Source organism: Medicago sativa, chromosome 6 (genome assembly GCF_051527215.1).
Source record: "Medicago sativa cultivar Bolivia chromosome 6, Bolivia_mono, whole genome shotgun sequence".
Taxonomy (NCBI): Eukaryota; Viridiplantae; Streptophyta; class Magnoliopsida; order Fabales; family Fabaceae; genus Medicago; species Medicago sativa.
The window spans coordinates 12862443-12881192 of NC_140754.1; the positions used below are offsets into that span (position 1 = coordinate 12862443).

The following is an 18750-nucleotide window of genomic DNA, read 5'->3' on the forward strand; positions in this document are numbered from 1 at the left end:
TGGTCACTTGTCCCACCTCCAAAAGACACCAACATCGTGGGATGCAAATGGTTGTTTCGCATCAAAAGACATGCTGATGGCTCTCTTGCTCGCTATAAAGCTCGCCTTGTTGCAAAAGGCTTTACTCAATGTCATGGAGTAGACTTTCATGAAACCTTTGCTCCGGTGGTTAGGCCTCAAACAATCAAAATCATACTCAGTCTTGCTCTAGGACACAAATGGCAAATGCACCAACTTGATGTTAACAATGCTTTCCTTCAAGGGTCTCTTCGAGAACAAGTGTACATGAGTCAACCGCCTGGACTCAAGGATTCTCAACATCCTCATTATGTATGCAAACTGCACAAAGCCATCTATGGCCTTCGTCAAGCCCCCCGGGCATGGCATGATGCCTTGAAGAACTTCACAGTGTCATACGGATTTTCATGTAGCAAGAGTGATCCATCTCTTTTTATTTATGCCAATGGAGGTATTCTCTCTTATTTTCTTGTGTATGTTGATGACTTACTTCTAACAGGTAACAACAACCATTTCATACAAGAATTCATCTCCAGCCTATCTCAAAAATTCTCATTGAAGAATATGGGAGCTCCCCACTATTTTCTTGGTATAGAAATCATTCCCACCACTTCAGGCATTCTTCTTTCTCAACATAAACATATTAGAGACATCCTTCAACGGTTTGATATGGAGGGTGCCAAGCCGTCACCTACACCACTTTCGGCAACAGCCACACTTCAGCTTCATGATGGAACTCCATCTACTGATGCCACTGAATATAGAAGTATTCTTGGAGCTCTTCAATATCTCAATCTCACCAGGCCTGACATATCATTCTCAATAAACAAACTTGCACAATTCATGCACAAACCCACCACCCTTCATCTCCAACATCTCAAAAGAATTCTTCGATACCTCAAAACCACAATCAATCATGGCATTCTTCTACATCCCACAACCACACACAATCTCATTGCCTATTCAGATGCTGACTGGGGTGGGAACACTGATGACCGTACCTCCACTTCAGCCTATATCATATTCCTAGGTTCAAACCCCATCTCTTGGCTATCCAAAAAGCAACGTACGGTAGCTCGTTCATCCACAGAAGCTGAATACCGTGCTGTTGCTACTGCAACCTCTGAAATCATGTGGCTTCGTAATCTTCTTAGTGAACTTCGGGTTCCCACGACCAATCCACCAAAAATTCTTTGTGATAACATTGGAGCTACTTATCTATGTGCAAACCCTGTCCTCCACTCTCGGATGAAACACATATCAATGGACTACCACTTTGTGCGTGAGCAAGTACAAGCAAATAATTTAAATGTCTCTCATGTTTCAACCAAAGATCAACTTGCTGACATTCTCACCAAACCTCTTGCAGCTACCAAATTCAACGATATTTCATCCAAGATAAAAGTTACTGATGGTAACTTTATCTTGAGGGGGCATGTTAGAGGATAATTACTTTTGTATATCTCATTGTATTTATTATTCTGTTAACTATGTAATCTTAGCTATCATTGCTAACAGTCAACATCTATAGTGGTCAACTGTATAATGAATCACGACCATTATACCTATTGATAGTCATTAAGGAATTGATCATTCCTTCCTTAAGTACAGGATCATTCTGTTGTATATATGTGGTCAACACTTATCAATAATATTCATTCAAACCTGAAACAATATTACTCTCATATAAAATTCTATCTCTCTTATAGAGGGGAGGGGAATGGCGACCACATTCTATCCGAGAGCGACAAACAATCTGATAGCTTTAGTCACGAAGAGGTGTCGTTAGATACCGGACTCATTCAACAGTTGGTGAAAGATTGGACTGAAACAGAAACCACAGAAGAGGAAACAGCAGATAAGCTTGAACCACGACGTCGTAACAAACCAGCATGGACCCGCGATTTTACCATGACGATGCTTAAATGAAACAGTAAGTTACGATCCACTACTAAAAAAGATTAGCACAATAGTTACTATCCATTAATATTAGGAAAAGTAGTTTATTTTCGTTTGTTATGCTAAGAGTAATGATAGGGAATTTATTGAGAAATATTTATTGAAAGAGATTTGGAGTTTAGCTCTAACTCGAAGAGTGCACTTTGTTTTACTTTACTTTACCGTATCAACTAGTGTTTTCATCGACCTCATGTCATCATGCATAACAAAGTGATTGCTGAAGCCCTTCGTGCCATGGAAGAAAGCTTCAAACAACAGGCTCGCTTCACTGCCTCCCTTGAACAATACATGACAATACCTAAAGCATTGTAATATCTTTATGAATTTGAATGAAATTTTCCTAAGGTCTATGAGATTGGTTGTTGTCGAATTAAATTTGTTATATATTTTGTATTTGCTTTCAAATTTGTGAAGATCATTTGTAGAATTTGGAGGGGTATAGTGTTGGCGGTGAGAATAGAGAGTAGTAGACAAGTGGTTTTATCTCATGTTTCAATTCTAATTTTAAAATAAAAAGTATGTAAGTTTGTTGTGTCATGCATTTCACATGACCATGTCTTGCGACACGAAAAAGTTTATATACGCTTTATCTATTAAATCAGAATTATTAGAAAGAAAACAAAATCACTTTTCTACTAGTAGTTGAAAATACCATTGACTATTAATTTTGGTTGAAGGTTAAAAAATAATGAGAAAAGTTTCTACAGAGTCACCTACATATTAGGTCATCTTATTTATGTGTTTTGTTTGTATAAAGACAACGCCATATTAGCGTTTTTCTATCATGTTCTTTTTCAAATCTTAGTTATAACCTTAATCTTAGTTAAAAAAATAACATTGTTTTTTTCACCAAAAAAAAAAATAACATTGTTTCAATAATAAAAGAACCAGGGTTTCGATTCTCTAAATATATCAATTTTTCAGTTTTAGTTCCTAAAATAAATTCAAATTTTAGTTCCTCTCTAAACTTTCTGTTATTGATTTTAGTTCCTACTTGTTAATAGAAGTTCATGTTCCAAATGAATTTACTGTTATTACTGAGATCTTAAAATATTATTAGTTTATTGAAAAAAAAAATATTATTCGTTTAATAATACAACTATTTAATCTTCATTAGTTTATCGATAACTTCAAGTTAAAGATTAAATTGTTAACTTAAAGATTAAATAGCCAAATATTTTAAGATGTCAACAATGATATATTATAAAAAAAAAAAAAAATAAGCTGAACCAAAACTGCCAGATTTTAAACTAGGGGAATCAACTGCACAAAATATTGAAAATAGGGACCAAAACTATAATTAATCAAGCTAAAATAAGATAAGTTCATGTATTTACCCCACATTATTTTATTATTATATAAAAAAAAGTTGTTAAGTATATTTGGTAGAAGGAAAAAGATAAATGTTACGAGACGAAAACGACGAATCCATAATAACTGTTAGACTGATTTCCGCTTTTGATAATTTTTACGTTTACTTAATTTAAAAATAAAATAGAATTGCACCCAGGTATTCAACCCATCGTGCATTGTTTTACCGGGTGTTTGGTTATGCAATGACAAGAATTAATTTTGATAGAATTGATTTTGTGAAATTGATTTTGGATAAAAGTGAGTTGAATTTAAAGTGATTAATGTTTGGATACCTTCAAATCATAAGTGATTTTTATGAAACATGACGTTTGGATATTTTGTATTAGAATTGCTCTTAAGTGTGCAAAAGTCCAAAATGGGTTTTAACATGTGTGAAAGAGAGTTACGTATGTGAAAGGCAATTAAACTAAAGGGCAAAAAAGTGAAATTGATTGAAGCCAAACCCGCGGTAAAAGAATTGATTTGAAGAAGCTATGAATTGGAGTTTCATCCAAAATTGATTCTCAAAAGTAAAATGTATGCTGGCAGCAAAAAAAAGTGAAGAGAACCAAACACAATAAATGTATGCTGGCAGCAAAAAAAAGTGAAGAGAACCAAACACAATAAAATTGATTTTGAAGTAATAGAGTCACGTTTTGGCTATCCCACCGGACAACCAAACATGGACTTACATAATCACAAACATTTCCTCATGCGATCAACACTCTCTGCATCTATACTCAAATAAGTTATATATATGAGTATGAGACCAATGTTTATTATTAATCCTTGGTTGAGAACAACTCTATATAGAAATTGTTTACCATTGATTTTAACACTTCTCTATCCTCCACCCACACACCATTTGCATCCCTCAACATGAAGATTTTACTCTACCCTTGTCGAGGAACAACCTTAATATCGTAGTACCTAGTTTTTGTTATGGATCTTGAAACCACATTAACTCTTTTTGCTAGTGTATTCTTCCTCCGGTCACTTTTATAAGCAAAAAAACACCTCAAATCTTGCTCACAAATATAAGCAAAACGTAACCACTTTTAAACTATTTAATACTACTATTCCTAAATCCTTTACTTGTTTAGACATTTATGCCACTTTTTAGTTAGGAGATCCAAGATAAATTTCTGCTTGTATCCTTTCGTCTTCTGATAAGTATCAAACCAATAAAAGTAGAACCTTTACTTGTTTAGACATTTATGCCACTTTTTAGTTAGGAGATCCAAGATAAATTTCTGCTTTTATCCTTTCGTCTTCTGATAAGTATCAAACCAATAGAAGTAGAAAAATGAAGAGTTACTCCAATTTTTTCAGCCAATAGTAACGTGACTTTATTCACTTAACATCATCCATATTCTAACTGCACTATGTGACTCAGTTGGTAGGGATATTGCATATATATGCAGGAGCCGGGTTCGAACCCCGAACACTCCACTTCTCCACAATTAAATTGTGTGAGCTCTAGCCACTAGGCTACCTGACAAAAAAAAAAAGAATATGGATCACTAGACTACCTGACCAAAAAAAAAAAAAAGAATATGGATGATGTTTAATCTCGCTTTGATGACTATAAAAGAGACATTATTTACTTTTTATTTTACAATTAAAAATAGTGAGTTTAAGTGTTGATTGTTTGATCTTTATTGAATGATTGTGTGATTACGTCAGTTTATTGACTGTAGTGAATCAAGGTATGTAGAATGGGCTTAGTGATCTGTTCAACCCAATGCTCATATCTAACTAAGCATGACATTGAGGCAGGGTGGGGACAGGTTTTACCTTCCTTGTCCCCATACCCTACTCTCATATACTTACCTATTACTCTATCCATACCCAGCAGAGATGAGAAATCGAATCTCATCCCCATCCCCAACGGGTTTGGGTATCCCCGCCACATCCCCATCCCCGCAATGGATAAAAAAAAAATTATAAAAATCAAAGTATTTTTTAGCCCCGAGCGCAATGAGCGTGAGTGAGTAAACTCTTCTTGTTTTGGGATTGTTGGATAAGTCTAATGACGTAATCCTAATCAAACCAAACCATAAACCCTAATTTTATATAAACCTACTTTCTAATCTAATTTCACCGTTTTTATAATGAATTAACAAATACCAAACTCATAAAGCGAACGCGGAGGGTTAATATTTGTTAATTCATCATCACAAATATCAATTCATAAAGCAAACACGGAGCTTTGATATTGGAACAAGTGAAATTAGACAAAGATTGCGAAACATGAGAATAGTCTAGCAAACCTTGAGACACATAAAGTTTCGTTCTTCAAGGATTCTAATAGCAATCAACCATGAGAATAGGCGTGGTTGCTAGAGGAGCACACTCAATGACTTCAAGAGAAGCTTTGATACGCTTAAGAGAAACTTGTCTTTAGAAAGTGGGTCCAAAAAGTTATGGTTTAAGGTTTGTTTTGTGAAGGATTTGTCATCTAGATGAACCAATAATCCCAAAGCGCTTTTATTTTTATTATTTTTTTTAATTAAAAATCCAAACTTTGTAACCCAAAACTCTTTTCTAATCATTGCTGAAAGTTAATTGATTTCATAACTCCATGTCGGAACGATAGTCTTTTATTACTACATCGGTAAACCGTGCACTTGCGAATTTATCTCATCAGTCATCTGAAAGACTGAAACTCTGACTGTGTGAGTAAAATGATTTAGGGACTGCTATATATGTCACGACAAAGTTCATCCCGAACTTATCACGAATGGGAGAATTCCTATGGTACCAAAAAAAAAAAAGCTCTCGCTTGAATTATAAGCTTTTCTAGTACCAAGGTAACTACCCTGATCTAAAAGTCTTCTTCATACATATTCCTTCCTTCTCTTACATGCCAACACACATTTGAGCTGCTTTAATTTCCAAAACTGTTAAGGTTGATCCATTAGCAACAACATTTGCATCACCATATGCTAAACCAATCAAGGTAGCAGAATAATATGCATTAATAGCTTCACTAGTTCCCTTCTGGTATCTTCCATCTTCGAATTCTTTTAACTCTCCAGCCCAAGAGTGAATCTTATATAGATCAAAACACCTTAAGCGTGTATAATTAGGGTTTGAACATGTGCGTAAGTTCATAAAATCTTCCATGAGCGAATAAACTTGAGGCTTGCACTCTCATCCCAGATCAAGTTTTACAAGAACAGCAATACCATAAAGTAAATATCCCTAGATTCGTGTTTGCTAACAATTCCTCCCAATTTCTAAAATCCATTTTCTTTGAAAATTCCATCAAGCCAAGGCTCAATGATCTCTTTCTAGTACTTTCTAACTTTTGAAATCGCATCAAGGAAACAAACCTCTTTAGCTATCAAACCCAATCTCGCAGCCCTCGCAACCAATCTACCATAAAAATAAGATGAAATTGTTGTTATGACAGATGAATTTATCCCCTTAACATCATTCAAAAGAACCGAAAAATTCCATAATGTGTTTCTTCTTTCAGACCATTTGTAGAGTCCAAAGTTACAGAAACAGGGTCAGTTTTCAAAGGCCATGAATCACCAACAAGCTCTCCATCAATGCTATTATACTTGAAATCATTCAAAACAGTAAAATTATTATAATCATTCTCAGATAAAAGCTGTAGATGAAGAGGGTGTGCTACTTCTAACAATAACAAACCACCAAAACCGCTCTTCTCCATCCTCAAGAACAAACAAAAACTGAACATAGAACATGTCAAGCACAATCTCATTTTTCTTGAATCAGAATTTGTGAACAAAACTATCCAAATCTATGAAGCACTAACACAAACATCTTACACGACACTGACACATCAACACCCTTAATAGCTTTATTAAATGAATTATTTGAATGTCATTTGTGAAAATTCGCTTTGACCAATTAAGTAAAATTGGTATTTCTTATTTCTTATTATAATCGTTATTTATTTAGAAAAATACAATAATAATTAATTTTATAAGATTTTAAACATTAAATCTCTACCATAAAAAAAAAATTAACATTCAACTCTATGACTAAATTCTAGTTTTTGTCGTTGAATTTTGTAATATCCCGCTCGTCAGCTAATGAAAATTTTATCTGTTAAATGTATCAGAGGACTAAGATTCATGGAAAGCGAGTATGACGAAAATGTTGAGTATGAGGGAAGCTAATATTATGTGATATCAGTCAAGCATGGACTTATGTATCAGTGTCAGGTATACGCGACTAAGGCGAAGGGTATTTTGGGTATTTGCACGCAAGGGAGTATATAAGTGTTTTTGGGGCCAAAATTATTCATTTTCCACTTCTCTTTCTCTCTCTAGGTTTGTGAGAAGATTTTCTCTCCTCCTTCTCTCTAGGCCGCCCCATCCTTCCTCCTTCTAGAGCATCAAAGCTTCACAAAAACATGGATTTGGTGATCAAGTATGGATTGTAGAAGCTTCTTGGACAAGAAACAACAAAGAGAATGGTGTTAGTTGGATTCATGGCTTAGGGTTTGAACTTGGAAAAGCTTGGAACTTGACGAATCACAAGAATTATGTTAGGTGAGTTCTTAGATAGAACCCACCATTGGGATTATGTGTTTAATTTGCAAGCAATACATGAATTATGTTAAGATTAGGAAGAATGAGAATTTTATACCCTTGCCTTGATCTTGTCTTGTACATGTTAATATTGTTATGAAAGATGTTTTATAATGTATATATATGTTGCTGGATGTTTTGGTGCATTGCAGGAACCACTAGGATGAGTTTTGGGTCAAAAATTGCAAAATTTGTACCACAGACCCGAAGAACCACGCTATTAGCGAAATCTACGCTAATAGCGAAATTCTTCAGAATGAACCACGCTCCAGGGGCGCTATTAGCGCAGCCCTCTGGTTTAGCCAACATGCTTTTGGCCTGTTGGTCCATTCTAGGGTCCGTGGTGCCTTCCGAAGCTTTTCTTTCAACGTTTTATAACTTTGTAACCCCAAAACAACATCTAATCAATGCACATAACATCAAGCAATTATCGAATAAAGAATCATGGTAATCTTAAGATGTACATCAAGATAGGCACAAGAGAGTTTAAGCCAACTTATTCGGGTAGTAAGCACTAAGAAAGGGGAAAAACTAGAGCCTCGATATAGTAGTCGAGAACTAGCAAGTTTAGCAAGAATTCCTAGGATGTTAAGACGCGAAGTATATTATATTCGCACATGATCAAGAATGATAGAACAAGTATGTTAAGTTGTGGATAGGATACTTAATCTCTCCACCATGATTAAGATAGTGCAAGCATGACCTAGAATGATATTTACCGCTAATCGGATCGATCAAGGTTCTGAGGTAAACATGTAAGTATGATTATGTTTAACATATATGCACGACAAGACCATGATTAATAAGTGTAGGTGGCATGTCTCTTGCTATCCACATCAGAGGGATACAAGGGGTTCTCATGATGAGAACGATTCAAGCCGTAAGGGACCCGCATGTCACTGAGTAAACAAGACGTAGGTGTTCGTGTCTCTTGTTATCCACGTCAGGGGGATACGGGAGGTTCTCGACCTAAGGGGAACGGTTCAAGCCGCAAGGGACCCGCAGGACACCGAGGGAGTCCGATGTACGTACATCGGTCATGTATGGGATTGTTCTCGGGGTTACTCCACCCGGTACTATCCGTAAAATGAATCAAGATAATAATTGTTTGTTCAACACTAACCTAATGAATGAACTTAGATACGTTTATGCATGATATGATTATGATTATGTTATGTTTATGCAAGAATGATTATATGTATGACCAAGTTAAGAGCAAGAGCATTAGATGTTAAGACAAGTGCAAGTTATGCAAGTCCCCACACACGTATAATCAACCGGCGGGTTGTAATGTAGACACGTGGTGACCGTAGGTTTCCCCTGAGGTTACCTATAGCTTAGGATTTAGGGGAACTCACTGAGACATTATGTCTCATCCCAATCCTTATTTGTTTTAGATATCAGGTTGGACGTCAAGGTAGTAGCCGGATCGATTTTTCAGCAAGAGCTCGTTCGTAAGCATGAAGAATATGGATCTCAAGGATGTATTTATGTTTAAATAAGATAAGATATGATATATTGATATTGTACGAATGCGTTTTGTTGTATATAAATTCATTCGAAGTTTTTATGTTGTAAATTTTTAATGTATCCAGTACTAAATTTAACGCACGTGCTAGACTTTCTAGATACGTCTGGTATGGGTGTTACAATTGGTATCAGAGCAGGTCGATTCAGACCGTGCCTTGGGTCATTAAGTTACAACGAAAGTAGTGGGACCATTGGGTTCCGGGTAAATGTTCTAGTTGTTGTTGTTAGTTGAGCCCGATCAACTCAATTTAGCATTCAACGATTAGAATGGATGCCTGAGAGCTGAATAGGACCCGGGAGGAGCGAAGTATGTGATGAAGAAGTTTGATCGTGCCAAAAGGTGGCCGGTGAACTAATCAAGTAGAAGTGTGAATCCTCCGGGAATGTAAGGTATGTTAAGAAGGGACGTTCCAACAATGTCGGGTAAGATGCTAGAGATACTTTGTGTACTCGTAAGTGAAGAAGTTGGATATATATAACTAATCATGACCGAAAGATTCAGTAAGAGTTGTTGTTTGAACAGGTTTAGGATATTTTGGAATGTCAGAACAAGGCTACAAGATGGTGAGAAGTCGACATATGTTGACGGAGTCAGAAGGCTCTCAGGAATAGCAATATGTGAATGAAGTTAAGGACATGTACGTTCGGAAGGTTGCGTAAGTGGCAACGTAATAAGTTAAGATGTTCTTAGCGGAAGCAGTTAAGGTTTATGTGGAAGTTTTATGTTAAGAGACATGATGAACAAGACATTAGCCTTTAATGTGCCTTGAATTGAACCAAATGATGTTAATGCTTGCCATGCAAAGGTTATAGAATTGTTTAAGATGTTTGGAAGGAATGATATGCATTGGGATACTTGAGGAAATAAGATTTTTATGTAAAATACGATTTTTGGAAAACTGAGCTGAAGAAAACACGCCAATAGCGAAAATTTTGCTAATAGCGAAATTACTCCAGAGGATTTCGCTAATAGCGAACCTGGAGCGAAATTTTTAGTTTTTCCAAAAAAAACTGTCATTTCGTCTCTAGGGTTAGTAGTAGCTATTGGGGGTTGTTTTCACAATCTTTTATATAACAAATACTCTCTATAAAATCAAGTATCAAATGCACATCACATCCTATGATTTATAAGGAAGAAAATGCATGGACAAGTATTAATGGAATCAATCCGGTTTAAGGTAGCTTTGAAAGTTAATGTGTCAAGAGTCAAGAACAAGCCAAGATCAAGAGTATGGAAGTACCAGAATTTAGAAGGAAAGTCACCGAAGTTTATGCATGAGGTATGAAGTAAGAAGTTGAAACAGTGCAAAGTTATAAGAAATCACAAGGTTCTTGGATTATGTGGAGTTATGACGTATCTCTCGAACCTATGTTTTGCTTAATAAACTTGCTAAGGCTCGATATGATGTTGAATCCTAAAGTTTAAATAATTTTAGACAGATTTATGCGTCTGGGTGATTGAAGTTGACATTTTGAAAATTCCCGATATTTTCTAGGAACCGGTTTGCTACGACACTTGTAGAGCGAGCTAGACTCATTAGAATCTAGATTTGATGACACGTATGTGTTATCAACTAGTCCTATGATTTTAGAGTAACAACCGAGGCCTAAACTCAGTTTTTGTATATAGTAGAAAATCACCAACGTCAATGACCCGTGCGTTAGTTTACGAAGTTTTCTTTAAAAGAAAAATCAATGAGCAAGCATTGGTATGATTAAGCAAAATATAGTATGCGAAGATACGAAGGTACCAGGCTAGAGGTTCAAGAAAGATATGTTCAAGTGTTAGAGGAGTTGTTAAAGGAATTCGAGTTTCCTCGGAAACAAGTTCAAGTATGATATGTATACCTCAGTAGGAAAATGCAACCAGCAAGAACATAAGGTTTACCCCCAAGTTAAGTATTATGAGCATAAGATAAATTATCATGAGTTTTGAATTTAGAAGACAAGTGTAAGGTTGTGACGGTGGTTGCAACATGGAAAATCTTGAGAGCAGTTCAAGAAGTTAGTATTCAAGAGGTAAGAAAAATGTGAAGTCTTAATCACTCAAACGGATTAGAGTGATTGTTTAAACCAACAGGTGGGAATCAGAGTAGTGCCATGGAAGCTAATTGTTAATTATGAAACATGGAATTTTAGTATGAAAGAATTTTCGGTTGGTAATACAAGTTTAACAAGAATGCATCATAAGACATGCAAGGAGTTTTCGATGTGATAAGTAAGGATGAATTCTTATTCAATCATTGTTGACAAAGCTAAAAGTTTTAAGTATGTGTCGTCACCTAAGAAAGATGAAAAAGTACAAAAGTTGCTATATATGAATTGGTCAAGACGGCATGAATGATGATATTGGAAAACATGTTAGGTTTAGAAGGTTTCCTCTTGTGATTCAAGTAATGATTGAAGCATAGAGTATGATTACCGGTATTCAAAAAGGTAGCGATGTTTAAGTAATACTTGAACAGATTAATTGATGATTCAAATTTAGTGTTTCAAAGAAGAGGAACAAGTTAATGTTAAGAGGTCCAAGGATTTCCTATGGATATGTAAGCGGTATGACAAGTATGTATATCGGTTGAACAAGGGAAGAATTTATCTTCGAAGTTAAGCATGTTATCATGAGAGAGAGAGAGAGAGAAGCAACTTTTGAGTGATGTGTAAAGAGATTCATACTCAAGTGTGCAATACTTGTTGGGTGAAAACGATACTTGTTAAGACATGCCAAGTCATGATTTTATAACTTCTAAAGCTAAGATTGGTATTATGGAACTTGGGAACGATGTTTTTATTTAAACTCATGCAATTATACATTTTTGAAACTGATGAGATACGTCGTAAGTGGACTCACTTAAGACATACAAAATTCAGGACCAACTTGTCGTGGACAAGTTTAGGGCGAGTTGTTAAATCTTTTTCCAAAAATATCGACACTCGTCTGGTGGTTCTGTGGTGCCATTACACAATCAGTTCTGGAAATGATAAAATCTTTTTAATCATGAAACTATACGTTCCCAAGAACCTGAATACCAGAGTTTAAGAAAAATTTCTTCAAACAAAGATTTTAGAACACGTATTGTTATCATTTAACAAGAGGCGGCACTTGAAAGTATGTACATGTTTATGACAAGTTAATTACAAGAATGTTTTATGTTAAGCGGGTAAGATACAATTTAAAACAATGAGTCTATGTTAGCATGGAATGTCCCAAATCATGATGTACTAAGATAACTTCAAAGTTTAAGTGATATTAAGATCAAGAAAGCTATATGCTTACGTATATGAATCAAGGAACAAGACGGATCACAAGCAATGATGAACTTCTTGGAAATGTTTGAATGGAATATGTATGGATTAGACCATAGATGTTAAGATTTTGTCATGATGATTGGCAGTCGATCTCTAAATTTCGAGGACGAAATTTTTTTTAAGGGGGGTAGAATGTAATATCCCGCTCGTCAGCTAATGGAAATTTTATCTGTTAAATGTATCAGAGGACTAAGATTCATGGAAAGCGAGTATGACGAAAATGTTAAGTATGAGGGAAGCTAATATTATGTGATATCAGTCAAGCATGGACTTATGTATCAGTGTCAGGTAAACGCGACTAAGGCGAAGGGTATTTTGGGTATTTGCACGCAAGGGAGTATATAAGTGTTTTTGGGGCCAAAATTATTCATTTTCCACTTCTCTTTCTCTCTCTAGGTTTGTGAGAAGATTTTCTCTCCTCCTTCTCTCTAGGCCGCCCCATCCTTCCTCCTTCTAGAGCATCAAAGCTTCACAAAAACATGTATTTGGTGATCAAGTATGGATTGTAGAAGCTTCTTGGACAAGAAACAACAAAGAGAATGGTGTTAGTTGGATTCTTGGCTTAGGGTTTGAACTTGGAAAAGCTTGGAACTTGAGGAATCACAAGAATTATGTTAGGTGAGTTCTTAGATAGAACCCACCATTGGGATTATGTGTTTAATTTGCAAGCAATATATGAATTATGTTAAGATTAGGAAGAATGAGAATTTTATACCCTTGCCTTGATCTTGTCTTGTACATGTTAATATTGCTATGAAAGATGTTTTATAATGTATATATATGTTGCTGGATGTTTTGGTGCATTGCAGGAACCATTAGGATGAGTTTTGGGTCAAAAATTGCAAAATTTGTACCACAGACCCGAAGAACCACGCTCCAGGGGCGCTATTAGCGCAGCTCTCTGGTTTGGCCAACATGCTTTTGGCCTGTTGGTCCATTCTAGGGTCCGTGGTGCCTTCCGAAGCTTTTCTTTCAATGTTTTATAACTTTGTAACCCCAAAACAACATCTAATCAATGCACATAACATCAAGCAATTATCGAATCAAGAATCATGGTAATCTTAACATGTACATCAAGATAGGCACAAGAGAGTTTAAGCCGACTTATTCGGGTAGTAAGCACTAAGAAAGGGGAAAAACTAGAGCCTCGATATAGTAGTTTAGCAAGAATTCCTAGGATTTGAAGACGCGAAGTATATTATATTCGCACATGATCAAGAATGATAGAACAAGTATGTTAAGTTATGGATAGGATAGTTAATCTCTCCACCATGATTAAGATAGTGCAAGCATGACCTAGAATGATATTTACCGCTAATCGGATCGATCAAGGTTCCGAGGTAAACATGTAAGTATGATTAAGTTTAACATATATGCACGACAAGACCATGATTAATAAGTGTAGGTGGCATGTCTCTTGCTATCCACATCAGAGGGATACAAGGGGTTCTCATGATGAGAACGATTCAAGCGGTAAGGGACCCGCATGTCACTGAGTAAACAAGACGTAGGTGTTCGTGTCTCTTGTTATCCACGTCAGGGGGATACGGGAGGTTCTCGACCTAAGGGGAACGGTTCAAGCCGCAAGGGACCCGCAGGACACCGAGGGAGTCCGATGTACGTACATCGGTCATGTATGGGATTGTTCTCGGGGTTACTCCACCCGGGACTATCCGTAAAATGAATCAAGATAATAATTGTTTGTTCAACACTAACCTAATGAATGAACTTAGATACGTTTATGCATGATATGATTATGATTATGTTATGTTTATGCAAGAATGATTATATGTATGACCAAGTTAAGAGCAAGAGCATTAGATGCTAAGACAAGTGCAAGTTATGCAAGTCCCCACACACGTATAATCAACCGGTAGGTTGTAATGTAGACACGTGGTGACCGTAGGTTTCCCCTGAGGTTACCTATAGCTTAGTATTTAGGGGAACTCACTGAGACATTATGTCTCATCCCAATCCTTATTTGTTTCAGATATCAGGTTGGACGTCAAGGTAGTAGCCGGATGGATTTTTCAGCAAGAGCTCGTTCGTAAGCATGAAGAATATGGATCTCAAGGATGTATTTATGTTTAAATAAGATAAGATATGATATATTGATATTGTACGAACGCGTTTTGTTGTATATAAATTCATTCGAAGTTTTTATGTTGTAAATTTTTAATGTATCCAGTACTAAATTTAACGCACGTGCTAGACTTTCTAGATATGTCTGGTATGGGTGTTACAAATTTACAATATACAGGCTCTATACAGCTGGCCTAGTCGATTGGATCCAGCTACAGTCTTTGGATTTCAACTATATATATGCCCTAAAACCACCTTACTTGAATCATCAACTGGAGTAATAGTGTTTGGTTTCTTGTTCACTCTTTACTTCACAAACAACTATTCTTTTCTTTTGCAATGGCTTTTTCCTTTGGAAATGAGTTTCGAGCCAATGTTAAAGTTCTTGTGATTGATCATGATATTGATCTTCTCAATGCTATTGAGAAAACATGGTCTCAATTCAATTACCAAGGTTTGTAATCCTTAATTGAATTATATTAACCTATGAAAGTCTCAATCTTTTTGTTACAATTATTGTTTCTTTGTTTCAGTTACAACATGCTCGACAGTTTCTTCAGCCTTGAATTTGATAGCACAAAAGGTGCATTTTGATTTGGTACTTCTTGAAACTCAAATGCCGGACATGGATTCATTTGATTTCTTGCAACAATTGACACAACAAATCAATATTCCTGTCATGAGTAAGTAAAGATATAATTAATTAATGGGTCATGTTAACTTGTGCCCTAAGGGCACAAGTTAAGGAGCTTAAAATGGAAATAAAAAATAAGTTTAATATTTAAAATATAACTTTTGAGACTTTTGAGACATTGAATGCACAATTTCCAAGCAAAAACTTCTAAATTTAGTTTCTTAACTTATGCCTCAATGGCACAAGTTAACATTTCCCTTAATTATATTATCATATCATATCACATGATTAATTTATACTTGCATGAGAAGAGACATTATAATTTATGGATCTTGCTAACGAGTGCCCTAAGGGCAATGGTTAAGGATTCCATTAATGGAAACTTTGTCTTGGAAATACAAGTTTTTACTTTTTTCTTAGCAATGATTACACCACTTTTCGATGCAAACTTACTTATTTTAGTACTTTAACCAATGCCCCAAGGGCAATGGTTAGCATTTCCCATAATTTATTTATGTGCGGTGACGATGTGTTCTGAAGGAGCAACAAATGGAATAATGAAGGCCATTGAAAATGGAGCTTGTGACTGTTTTGTCAAGCCATTCACTGAAAATCAAGTGAAGTATATGTGGCATCATGCTGTTAGGAAAATGATGAAAGGAAATAAAAAACCAAAAATCAATGAGCAATTGGGGGTTGAAGGTAGCCAAATAAGGGCAAGAGATGATTCAAATTTACGCTTAAACGATGCAACATCGGAAAAAGGTGACGAAGAAAAAGAGTAACATTTTTTTTCTGACAAAGAAAAAAAGAGTAACATTATTATAATCATTCTCTCAATGTATTAAAATTCTAAAATAGTCCCTGATTTTGTACTTTGTTAGCATAAAGTGAGAATAAGTAAATATATTGAAGGGTACTTCTTGTTGAGAGTTCTCCTGTTGGATGAGGCATGCGAGCTTAGCCATTGGAAGTCTTTTCTTTCGCTCTTTCTTCAGTGTGTCTGGCTACCACCTTTCCATCAGTCTCTGATCCTAATTTTAGATAGAATCTCTTCGCACTCTAAGTGCTTCTGTCTTGGATCGAGTTGCAGCCAAATAGCAAATGTTTTTTCTTCGGCCTCTTTTCCAGTTAAGAACGGAATTTCAGAGCTAGCAGCTGACTATCAATCAGTTATGGCCGAAGTTTCTAACCTGTAGCATCTTTATTTTCTATAGAAGTGTTTCCATCTCCTTCAAGCAATGCACTCATCACATAGTAAGCAAGTTCTTTTCCAGGTAGGAAGAGTAGCTATCAGACTCTATTATGGGCTAGCAGGAAGGGGATTGGCGCTCTAGCTAGTAGAGAATGTAAACTCGCTGGGTTGCTTCTTTCATCCTATTTTTCTTAGTTTTGTGGAGCACGAGAGCTCTATGTAGGATTCTAGCACATCTGCGATCGAACCACTATTCGCTATTTACCAAGTAGGTTAGCTATGACCAAGAGGGATATGTGCCTTCACATAAGGTAGAATCCCATCCTCATGGCTAGATAGGAAAGCAACATATTGTAGATTGAATTAAGCCCACGGTTGAGCCTCCTAATCCCTTTGTTCGGACGAGAAGCAAGAGTAGCTACCATTCTTCCTTCTATTGGCTGTCTTCGGCATCTGTACTACCACTGCTTTCTCAATGGCTGTTTTTCTTAAAGCAGGAGCGCACGCAGTCTAGCTTTTCATAAATAGGGAATTCCTAAAGGCTGTTCGCTTTCAGAGCTTTCTCATGGGTCAGCTGTCAGCTGTAATATGACAATATTAATGAAGTATTTTAATGTTAGGACTATTTTGACCAACGAAGTGTATAATCAAAGACAATTTAAAATTTTGATACATTGATGGACTATTTTAGCCCCACATGTATCAAATGTCTAGATCTGCCCGACATATACACTGTCCAACACCGGACACGTCTTTGATCAAAGGTGTCGGACTCAAGTTGATTTTTAAGGTTTTAGGGTTTAGGGTTTAACAAAGATCGCAGGTGATAGTGTTTATAGGGTTAAAGTTTTGTGACTAAAATAAACTATATATTAACAAACACGTAAATCACTAAGAAGAAGAAAAAGGGTTGTTATCAGAGTTCAATTTTGTTAATTGGTTTGTTGAAATTTGTGATCAAGAAAAGAATATGATTGACAAATGATTGAATGAGAAGGACAAGGACAGGGAAAGAAGATAACCTGAAGTAAAGACAAATTACTTCAAATCCAGTGAGAGATTCCAAGCTTATCTCTCAGTATGAGAGATTCCATGTCAGGCGGAGGGCAGTTTCAGTGAGCAGAGCACCTTGCATGTGATGCTTCCTTAGCCATAAAATCTGCACACATATTTTGTTGCCTAAGAACATGCATCAATGTTGTATTTCCATTTCCATGTAGAGCATCTTTAATATGAAGGATGTCAGTAGCATACTTGTGCAAAGTATGATCACTACCAGCAATAATTAGGTCAACTGCTTCCAAACAATCACTCTCACAAATAATGTTGACATAACCTTTTTTACTACAAAAATCAAGACCTATCTGGATAGCACGTAACTCAGCTAATAACGCATTGCCTCCAGCTTCATAGTGAGAAAAACCAGCTATCCAATCTTTGTCGTGGTTGCGAACAACACCACCAGCACCTAAACAACCAAAATCTTCTTGAAAGCTACTATCAATATTGAGTTTGAGTGTACCTTCCGGAGGGGGTATCCAATGAGCTAAGAGTCGTGATGAGTGTGGGTCCAAACCAAGATTGGGATAGTAAGAAATGCATTCATCATGTAACAAAAAGGTTTTTTGCACCACATCTTGGATACGCCAATGTTGATCCTCAAAAATAGTATTGTTTCTCCAACACCAAGCATACCATACTCCTGTAACAAACAAAATAGAAGAAGTACCCTTTGTCATCTCATGAAGCCAAACCTTGACATCAAATTTAGAGAAAAAATTATTATAACGCCCCATATTCAAGCGAAGCCAAAACTCTCTAGAGTGCGGGCAATCACGTAAACAATGAAGAATATCCTCTATGGGTGAAGAGCAACAGGTGTAGCTTAGAGAAGCAACGCAATGATAATACGAACCAGTGACCCAACGGATTTGAAGAAGACGAGAGGAATAAAGCAATGCAATGATAATACGAACCAGTGACCCAACGGATTTGAAGGTTTCGCCATTTTCACATAAAACTTGTGCGCTAAGGTTTTTACACAGTTGAAAGTAGTTGTAAAAATAATAATTAATTTACTCCCTCCATCTCTTATTATAGGA

The 18750-nt window shown here is 36.1% G+C and overlaps 2 protein-coding genes across 2 annotated transcripts; one reads left to right on the plus strand and one right to left on the minus strand.

Annotated features, from left to right (window-relative positions):
- Positions 1-6192: 6192 nt before the first annotated feature.
- On the minus strand, positions 6193-7015 carry LOC146912942 (glucan endo-1,3-beta-D-glucosidase-like). The gene is made up of 3 exons (XM_085720810.1): positions 6783-7015; positions 6642-6711; positions 6193-6483 (listed from the first exon to the last, which is right to left on the minus strand). Exons 1-3 carry the CDS (start codon positions 7013-7015, stop codon positions 6193-6195), a joined length of 594 nt encoding a protein of 197 aa, XP_085576936.1.
- Positions 7016-15158: 8143 nt separating this feature from the next.
- LOC146912943 (two-component response regulator ARR11-like) lies at positions 15159-16238 on the plus strand. Its single transcript, XM_085720811.1, has 3 exons — positions 15159-15273; positions 15353-15502; positions 15994-16238. The coding sequence occupies exons 1-3, from the start codon at positions 15159-15161 to the stop codon at positions 16236-16238; spliced, it is 510 nt and encodes a 169-aa protein (XP_085576937.1).
- Positions 16239-18750: the final 2512 nt, after the last annotated feature.

Bases quoted from the DNA above. Each gene is read 5' to 3' on its own strand.
- LOC146912942 (XM_085720810.1), bottom strand. From the start codon at position 7,015: ATGGAGAAGAGCGGTTTTGGTGGTTTGTTATTGTTAGAAGTAGCACAC. The intron at 6,712-6,782 runs GTTCTTTTGAAT...TTTTTATGGTAG, and splicing joins ACACATTATGGAATTTTTCG to ATTGGTTGCGAGGGCTGCGA. The intron at 6,484-6,641 runs GTTAGAAAGTAC...CTGGGATGAGAG, and splicing joins TCCTTGATGCGATTTCAAAA to TGCAAGCCTCAAGTTTATTC.
- LOC146912943 (XM_085720811.1), top strand. From the start codon at position 15,159: ATGGCTTTTTCCTTTGGAAATGAGTTTCGAGCCAATGTTAAAGTTCTT. The intron at 15,274-15,352 runs GTTTGTAATCCT...TCTTTGTTTCAG, and splicing joins GTCTCAATTCAATTACCAAG to TTACAACATGCTCGACAGTT. The intron at 15,503-15,993 runs GTAAGTAAAGAT...TGTGTTCTGAAG, and splicing joins AATCAATATTCCTGTCATGA to GAGCAACAAATGGAATAATG.